Raw genomic sequence first — 10,392 nt, 5'->3', positions numbered from 1 at the left:
TGAATAAAAAGATCAAATAAAATTTTTTCTTATGCATATATTTTTATGTAACTAAGTAAAAGAGAAATACAATAAAATAAAATAAATTATTACCTTTATTCCTGACTCTGACGTCAGTGAATAAACTTATAATTTTATTTTATTTTTATTTTTTACCTACTTTTACTTTTTTGCGAGATTAAATAAAGTTCAATGAAATAAATTTTAGTCTTTATTCGGACTTTAGCTTTAATGAATAAAAACAAAAAAAATTATTATTTTTTCTTATTTACACATTCAGAATCTTTTTTTATTTTTTTTTATTTTTTTGGGTTAGATCCAGCCCAGCCCAGCTTTTTTTATTTTTTTTTATTTATTTTTTTTGGGTTAGACCCAGGCTGGGCCAGTGGCTCGCCTGGGCACAGCAACACGCGTGAGCTAATTCACGCGTGTTGCTCACTGTTCAAGTGAATTAAATTCACTTGAACAGTGCAATGTGCCCTTTATTTGGAGAATGAAGCAAAGCGGGAGGAGAAAGATGGCTTACCTGATCTGCTGGAGGCGACGAAGACGACGGTGATGTTGATGTTAGTCTATATGTTTTCTGCTTGCATTTTTTCTTTTGGTTTCCTTGTCTTTGAGTTTATTCCTCTGTTTCCTTTTTCCCCTTGAATTCTCATCGTTCCCTGCTCATCGTATCCTCTCTTTATACTCACTGTTTTCATTTTCTTCGCAGCTTCTTAGATGATGCAGGAGCCGGCGTGGCTGTAGCTAGAGGCGAAACTGAGGGAGACGGTTAGGCGCTGCTAGCGGTTGAAGATCCAGCTTGTTGTTCACGGTGGAGACAACCTTGGTGGCGTGAAGATGATCATCTCACTGGTGGTCTTTGGTGTTTTTAAGATCGGTGCCAGCCTATGCAGGGAAGAGAAGGTTGTTGCTGGAGGAGTACCCTATGCCCGAAGTGAAGATCTCTTTTTCTGCTGCTGGCTTGCGTGCTCACAGTGGCTGAGGAATTCGCAATGACGGGTGATGACTGCGCACCCCTGCTACTGGTTGCTCCCAGTACAGAGAAGGTAACACTGCTGCTGCTGGCAACGGGGCAGAGATATGGTGAGGAGACGACTGGGATTGGCTGCTGGTGCAGAAACGAGGCCGGTCGCACTACTGGATTGTTGCTAAAAGGATATGCACGCCGTTACTGGGTTGCAGAGAAGGAAACCACGCTGCTACCACTCTGATTATGATAATGAAACTCTATTGTTACCGTGACCAGGGGCAACCAACTCTGCTGCTGCTGATGGGGTGGTTTGGTCCCGGGCCAGAAAAAAATAAAGATAGAAATTCCCCCCCTATGTTCTGTTCTTGCAAACGGGGAAGAGGAAAGGAAGCCCTCTATGCCAACCAAGGGAGGGGCGTTTTATGGTTGGTTCTAAGACTAAGGAATAAAAGGAAAAAACTGTGGGGGAGGGGGTAGCGGCAGCTGCTCTACGATTCGGCCGTGCCCCCCTCCTTTTTGTAAATGTGTTTTTTTTTAGGGTTCTTCGTAATGGATTTTTCTAAGAGTTTATTTATTTATTTTTATTTTTTGGGTTAATTCTCTATTCTCGGGTTCATTCCCTCCCCTTTTCTTTACCCTTAACATCTGTATTTATAGTGTCAGAGTCCATTTGTGTGTGAGAAACCAAGTTTCAATCAAACTCATTCTCTTTTTTAAAGTTCGAATTAGAATCAAATTCGAAAGCAGACAACTATCATTATCTTGAGGATTATCTTGAACAAGGTAAGGATTATCTTAAAGAAGATAAGGATTATCTTGAGGATAAGGCTATAATGACAAAGGGACATTGTAATCCTTAATTTTTACAGAAGTTGACAAATCACACTTTTCATCAAAATAAATCTCTGATCTTTTAATTTTTCATTTTAAACCCTGTAAAAATTAAATTAAAAGCCAAAGGGCCAAAATTGGGTTATGACAACCGAGGAAGACAAAACAAGATGAAGCAAAGAAGCAAAGAATCTTACTCAGCAAAAAAAGGCATGGTTGTGGTAGGCGTCAATAGCTCACGAGTATTGGAGATGGTGGACGGACCAACAGTGTCGCTTTTGCTTCCCTATTTCTCCTATCTCTCGGTTTTCATTGCTTCTTTTTCTTTCCTCTTTTTCTTTTCGATTCTCTCTCCCTCTATCCCTATCCCTGTGTTTTCTTTATTTATTTATTGGTTTTCGTCTCTCTCTCTCTCTCTCTCTCTCTCTGTTTTTCCTATTTATCTCTTTCTTCGTATGTTTTCTTCTTTCTTCCTCATCTTATGTTTCTTTCCTCTCTTTTATGTCTCCTTTCATCCTTGTATTTGTAAGGGGGAAAGGAGACGCTCACCCCTGCCTAGTGAATAGTGCAAGGTGATTAGTACTTAAAAGTGCATTTTTATCAAAGTTTTATATCATCATCTTGCACTTGAAGTATCAATAACTCCTTAACTAAAGCATGTTTTATAATAATATATCTAATAATATAAGATACCTATAATTTGTGATAAATGTCTATCTTTAATGCAGGCCTATCACATAAATGAAAGGATTGATTGATGACTTTAAGAACTTAAATTGCAAAGGCAAAGAGATGGCCAAACTTAGAAAAGAGATGTCGGTGCAATCCAAACCGGAACACTGTTCGGTAAATGGGTCATATCTGGAGCTAGATATCTCAGATTTAGGTCCAATTTATATGGATGGAAAGGTAAGACATAGGCCTACAACTTTCATATGGAGCCCAAGATCTAAAAAGGCCATTATCAAGTCCAAATTGTAGAAACAACAAAGAAGCCCGAATCTGTCTTCCAGCCCGAGCACTGTTCGGTATTTTGGCCATATCTGGAGTTCTAGAAGTCGCGGCTGTCTATCGCTGGGGTGGCTCTGCCACGCTGTTGTGTCGCGTGGTTTCCGGACCTCTAGGCCACCTCCTTACCATAATTCTCAAATCCATGTTTATACAATCAATTTTGACATTATCCATGACATTTTGGAAAGACAAGAGAAAATAAGGATTGTTACCAAGTCAAGAGTTGGTCACCCACTCATCAATTAGTCATCAAATCAATAGTTCCCATTTTTGGCCTATAAAAGGAGGCATTTGCCATGCATTTAGGCATCTTGGTTTCCAGATCAAGATCATGCTCTTCCTTTCTCTCTTTGTATTTTTTATGCTTTGTTTTCATTAATATTAAGTTTATGCCTTTCATTTCCTTTCCTTTACTTAGTTAACTTTTATGTTCTTATTTTGTTTATCTATTTTGCTTTCTTTCATTATGTCTAGCTAAGTTAATTATGTCAAGGTGAAAAGGTTACACTAATGGTGTAAGAATAAGTATAATGTAAACTTAATATGGACTTTAATGTTTGATACTAACATGTTTTATATTTGTTATCTTGTTCACTCTTTAATACTTTGCTTGTTAAATAACTAATCTTGATTTATGTTGTATAACACTTGGTACAACAAATGCTTGGCACTTTCATAGCCCATAATGTATACTATTATTGTTGTTGTTGTTGTTGTTGTTACTATTGTCATTTATAATTTATACAATTAACCTATCTGTGGTTCGACTCCGGTCTTGCCGGGTTATTTATTACTTCGATACTTCTGCACTTGGGAGAAGACATCAATCTTTTCATCGTGTCACAAGGGTGTAGGGTGGACAAGGTGACCACTGTTCAGCCGCCTATACCTCCTTAGGGACACCTCTCCTCCCCTAATGTTAACACGCGAAAAGCCATGTAGGCGAAGGTGCCCTTGATCGATGTCTTTTTGGGTCATCGGGGGAAGAGGAAGGCGGTGAGAACAGGGGACGAAAAGATCTTCTTCTTCCCCTACTTCTTGTGTCTAAAGAAAGAACAACAACCATTGTGCCTTTAAAACGACATTGTTTCGGCCTCTTTTTTTTTTAATGAATACTGTATGAAATGACACCATTTTGAGCAAAATGTGTATTTTATTTAAATGAAAATGGTGTCAAACTTAATGTGAAAGTACAAATTAGTTCTCAATTGTAATTTTGATTTTAAAAATCAATTTAATTGGATCACTATCAAATTTAATTATCGACCTTGAAGTTGACCGTCTTTTTTAAATTAGTCATTGGTCTCAAATTAGTGTAATTTGACCCTTAATTAAGCAATAAACTTTAATTTTTTTCAATTTAGCCCCCTTATCTAATTTTAATTGCAGCCTCTTGATTTACACATCTTTTTCATTTTGATCATTGGTTTTGGATCTCTTCAATTATGACCCTAATTGGCCATCAAACTTCAATATTTATACAATTAAGCCCATAATTTGACCCTAGAATTTTAATTTCTTTAAATTAAAACCTAAATTAATTCTAAAATTAATTTTTCTTACAATCAAACTCTCTATAAATTCAGTTAAACCTTCACTGAAATTTAATTGAGTCCATAAATGTTTGGTTTTAGACTTTTCTTCCTCGAATTATTTTTTTTTTGTCAATAAAGCCCTCATCAGTCAACAAAATATTGTTAAATTCTAATATTTAGATGTTAGAATCTCCTCAACTAATTTTTGACTATTTTCTAGGCACTCAGGCCTCCTATTCACATGTTCTTATTTTTTTTTATTCTTTTTTAACATATATTTTTTTATTTTTTTGTTTTTATCTTCTTCTTTTTGTTTTTTTATAAGGACCTAAAAATGGGTTACAATATGTATGGAAGTGGATGATTGATCCAAATTAATAACAGTAAGAATAAGAATAATAATTAATTTTATCCTTAAAATAAAATCTATGTTTTTTTATAGTTATAATATTTATTTTAAATCTAATAGTTTTTAATTTATCTGTCAAAGTTCTTATGTTTTTTAATCTTTTTAAAAAAATTATGGTTTTTTTTTTTATGAATAATAATTTGTTTTTAAATTTACCAATGACGACGATGACAACAACAACAACAATAATTTTTAATTTTACTCTTCCAATCAAATCTATTATTGTTTTTCATTATCAATCATATTTTTTACAAATTTAGGAATTATTATATTAATAATATATGATTCACAATGATAATAATAATAATACTTTTAATATTAATAATAATATTAAACTTGTCTAGTCCAAACTTTTACAATAATAATATTTTTTTAAAAAATAATTATAATAAAAACAATAACAATAATAATAATTGCTATTACTTTTTTTCATCATTCTTGTTTAGATGGTCTGCAACCTTACAATATATCGCCAAAATTTTAAAGCCGAAATTAAAACTAGTCATTGTCTTTTCATTCATTCAATGACAAATGCAGTTAAATAAAAAGACCACCCCACCCTTCTCTAGCAGCCTTCACAACTCTATGCACAACTTTTTCGTTACACTATTTTAATATCTAATGTTTTATATCAAGGTAAATAGTAATTAAAGACACTAAACCTTTTTAATATACTATACAATAATAATATATGGGTAGCAAATCAGAGTTTAATTTTTATATGAAAATCGATGATCTCATTAATATCTTTATGACACCATTATGAGGACGGTGATGATAATAATGACAATTACTTTATTCATTATAAATTTATGAAAAGTAAGTCACACTATTATATTTTTTAAAGAAAGATCTAGAATTGCTTATCGATATCAATTGTAAATCATAGCTAACCATGTGAATATAAATAATAAATTACTAGTAATTTTGATGGATATAGTTTAATTGATCAGATTATGAATTTATTTTCTAAAAAATATAGTCTCGTAAATCTCAAAGCAACTAGAGATTTATATAATCATTAATTTTAAGGTTCGTAAAATTATTTGAGATATGCAAAAACTGACTCAATCACCCACGGTAATAATAAAAAAAAACTAGCAATTGATTACATTAATAATTTAAAATTAATGATCATATAAGTTTTCAGATTCTAAAATTTATTATTTTTAAATTAATAATTTTGAAAAAATAAATTTAAAATATAATAAATTTAAAATTTTTAAAATTAATAATTATATAAATATTCATTTCTCTGGAAATTCATCACATTCATAATATTTAAATTAATAATTTTTAAAAAATAAATAATTTTGGTTGCGTTGCTATTCCTTTGAAGCAGACGGAGTTAAGATGTCACTTCTCATAAAATAATTGAGGAGCGCATGCCAATAATGCCAATAATGCCATCGCTCGTTATTAGATTTCCTAGTGAAACAGATATTAATGCAGCCACAATGGATCTGCGCAAATCATTGCAGAACACGTGTTTAGGCTGTCTTTTCCCTGACTAATCGGTGAGAAATTTCCTCGAACTTTCTGTGAACCTGCGTGGTACGTGTCTTAGCCTTAGTCCTCCTTCCTGGCGATGGCCCTTCTCTTCGAAAATATCCTAGCTACAACAATTATTGATTAAATTTAATGGGTGTTTGGAAATACGGGGGTTGTTGTTTTTTATTTAAAAATATAATATAATACACAAATTTCTCGGAACAAATTTTAGTTTCAGGAAGGGACTCCATGGTCTATACTCTACATCAAACACACACACACACACACACACACACACACACGCACAGAGTAAAAAGGCTGTCTAGAGTCCACACCTACGGCCTTTTTTTCTTAAAACCTTGTCGAGAACGGGATGACACACAGCATTGGCACGTGTCAGGGTGGCGAGAGCGTGGGCAGGTCATTGTCAATCACTGCTGGCAATTTTCCATGACTTCGTAAGAAGCCCACAAATTGGTCCATGCCTCGATCGCTGATACTCTTCTCTCCAAATAATGTTACCATCTGCTGCTTGGCATTTTCTCTGTACGCGGATCCTTCCTTGTCAACAATAACCAGCCTGAGTGACTCAGCTACCGAGTTCCTCGTAAACGACCCGTCCTGCTCATCTCTCGGCACTTCTATCCCAACCTTCTTCCCTTCGAAAACCCTTGCGATTAATCCTTGGTCTATAGCGAAAGGTAACATGATCAAAGCAAGTCCGAAGGAGAGTGCCTCTATAACTGAGCTGTAACCGCAGTGAGTCACAAAACCCCCAACCGATTCATGAGCCATAATCCGTAGTTGTGGTGCCCAGCTCGTCCACACCACTCCACGTCCTTTTACTCGTTCCTCAAATCCATCTGGTAACCTGACCGAGTCATCCCGGTTCCTCAAAGCCCAAAAGAACCTGCAGCCCTGATAACTCTAACCCCAGTGCCAATTCAGTTATATCCTTTTGATTCATTGTTAACTCGCTTCCAAACGCTATGTAAACCACAGATCCTTGGGTTTGCTTGTCTAGCCACTCACTGATCGCAACCCACTTCTCGTCCACCCCGCCTTCGCTAAACTCAGCAGATGGTGGCAGTAGTCCTACTGGGATTACAGGCTTACAGTGAAGGTCTTCCACAAGTCTTATGAAATCAGCCTCTAGCTCTAAGCAGCTCCTCACTGCTATAACATCGCAGCCAGCAAGCACGGATCCCCAACGAAATATATCAGTGACACCTGAACTGTTCAGTTCTATTTGATCCAAAAAGCGCTTAGCTTCATGGATGCGAAATGCCACTTTGGATGGAAATGTGACCCACTTTGGAGGGACCGTGAAGTGTTGCGGTTCGGTCCTTGGATCGTCGTCGTTGAGCATTGCTGAGGATGATGGTCCAGCGAAGGATATGGTCCATGCACCAAAAATGCTAAAGAGAACACCAGAGATCCCAAGCTTGGTTGCTATCTCGGGTAACCAGTAAGGAGCGAAATCAAAGATGATCCAATCTGGAGAAGAAGAATGTAAGAAGTGAAATATAGAATCTTGGAGTCCGTCGTAGGCTAACTTAAGGTATGGAATTTTGTCGAAAGGTAAGTCTGCTGTGGCCTCTGCGTTGTTTGGGAGATTTTCTACATGGGGTAAAGCGAGGCTCACTAAATTGATTCGGGGTGTTAAATTTGGAGGTGTAGATGGTAAACGTTGGATGTTTCTTGGAGTAGATATAAAGGAGATCTTGTGACCCCTTTGAGCTATTAGCTTGGCGAGCTCTAGAAATGGGATGATATGACCGAAAGCAAGCCATGGGAACATGGCTATGTGGAGCTCGTCAGGTTCATCCATTGATGCTTCCTGATCTAAATGCTTTTGTGTCTCTAGCTTCTTATCCTGAATTCCACATCTATATGCACTTATTAGGACTGCGAGTTAACCTTTTGTATTTATAAAAAATATTAAATTTAAGATTGTTGGGCTGGTTGGAACACCGAAACTAAAAGCATTAAGTACTCGAAGACAACACATAATATTAATAATAATCTTTAATCTATTTGATTAAATTTTTATATTTTTATTTTAAAAAAAATATATTTTTTTTATAATAATAATAATTTTTTAATATATTGATAATAGTAATAATAATAATAATTTTATCTATATATATGGTTGTTTTTCAATATTGATAATAATTTTTTTGAAATTTATTAATTATTTTAATATTATTATTAATTATAATATAAATAATAATATTTAGAAACACAAAATCCAGCAACCTTGACTCCTAACACCAGACCTCAGAGTCCTAGTTTAAATCGAGCTGAAAAACCCAAAAAATTTAAATTGATTTTAATACCATATCAAAACAACTTGAACAAGACATTTTTTTCACACTCAAATTTTTTAGATTTGAAAGGTAATATTTGACCCAAGTTAATAGTACCCATCATAACTATTATTATAATAATAATAATTAATTTTACTTTTTAAATCATTTCTATGTTTTTTTGTAGTAATAACATTTATTTTAAATTTCATAATATTGATAAATATAATAATATTAAACTCTTCTGATTCAGGTTCATATAATTTTAAATTAAATTTATAGTTTTTTTCAACAAATAATATTTTTTTTAAATTTATCAATGATAATAATGATGATAATTTTTTATTTTATGCTTCAAATTAAATATATTATTTTTTCTATGATAATATTTTATTTTAAATTTACTAGTGATAATAATAATAAGAAAAAGAACAATTATTTATAATTTTACTCTTCAAAACAAAGTTATGATTGTTTTTTAATATCAATAATATTTTTTTCAAGGTTGTTCATTATTATATTTGTGATATTTTTTTCAAGGTTGTTAATTATTACATTTGTGATATTAGCTATGATAAAAAATAATAATATTACAATTCAAATAATAATATTTATCATGTTAATAATAATATTAAATTTACTGGGTTCAAGTTTTTATAGTTTATAATTTTAAAAAAATATTCACTAATATTTATAGTATTAATAGTATTTAACTTTTATGCCCAAGTTTCTGTATTTTTTAATTTGTTTTTAAAAAATTATGATTTTGCATAGCAATAATAATTTTTTTTAATTTAATGATGATGTTGATGATAATTTTTATTTTACTGTTCAAATGAAATCTATTTTTTCATATTAATAATATTTTTTAAAAATATAATAAATATTATATTAATAATTTTAACTATAATAAAAATTATAATATTTATAATATAAATAATTACATTTTAAAAATCTAAAATCTAAAAACTTTGGATTCGAACGTAAGATTCATTAACTTTAAGTCTTGATGTCAGATCTAGAGCCCTACATCAAATGGGATTGCATGATCTAAGTAATTTGAATCTGTGCTTATACCACAACTAAGCAATTTGGATAAGACATTTTTTTTCAACCCCAAGTTTCTAGAGTATAGAAAAAGATGTTTGATCCAAGTTAATAATAATAAGAATATAAATAATTATTAATTTTACCATTAAAATAAAATCTATGTTTTTTTATGGTTATAGTATTTATTTTACATGTAATAGTTTTAATTTATTTTTCAAAGTTTTTATGTTTTTTAATCTTTTAAAAAATCATTTATTTTTTTCAATGATAATGATAATTTGTCTTTAAATTTACTAATAACAGCAACAACAACTCTTAATTTTACCCTTCAAGTCAAATCTATTATTATTTTTCAATAACAATCATATTTTTTACAAATTTATGAATTATTGTACTAATAATATATAAATCATAATATAAATAATAATAACATAAATAATAATATTTTTAATATCAGTAATAATATTAAACTTGAATGGTTCAAGTTTTCAAGTAATAATATTTTTTTTTTAAATATTTTTTATAAAACAACAACAATAACAACTATTATTATTATTATTATATTTTTTTCATTATTCTTATTCGCAGGGTCTGCAACCTTTCCGTATCCTGCCAAGATTAAAACTAGTTATTTTTTTTTTTCCATCTGTTCAATAACAAATACATTCAAATTATGAAAAAACCCACCCTTCGTAAGCAACCTTCACAACTCCACGTGACAAGCTCAACTTTTTCATTACACTACTTTAATATATAATGTTTTATATATAGGTAAACAGT

General features: G+C 32.0%; 1 protein-coding gene across 1 annotated transcript; it reads right to left on the bottom strand.

The window, feature by feature from the left end:
* Positions 1-6,399: 6,399 nt before the first annotated feature.
* LOC105118853 (putative UDP-rhamnose:rhamnosyltransferase 1) lies at positions 6,400-8,181 on the bottom strand. The gene is given in 2 exon segments (XM_011016912.1): positions 6,400-7,162; positions 7,164-8,181. Coding segments are annotated over 2 exon segments (1,434 nt in total). The 5' UTR covers positions 8,085-8,181; the 3' UTR covers positions 6,400-6,649.
* Between the last annotated feature and the right edge of the window lie 2,211 nt (positions 8,182-10,392).

Source organism: Populus euphratica, unplaced genomic scaffold (assembly GCF_000495115.2).
Source record: "Populus euphratica unplaced genomic scaffold, PopEup_1.0 scaffold5.1, whole genome shotgun sequence".
Classification (NCBI taxonomy): Eukaryota; Viridiplantae; Streptophyta; class Magnoliopsida; order Malpighiales; family Salicaceae; genus Populus; species Populus euphratica.
The sequence above is the reverse complement of the archived record's forward strand: the minus strand, read 5'-3'. Positions and strand labels throughout refer to the sequence as shown.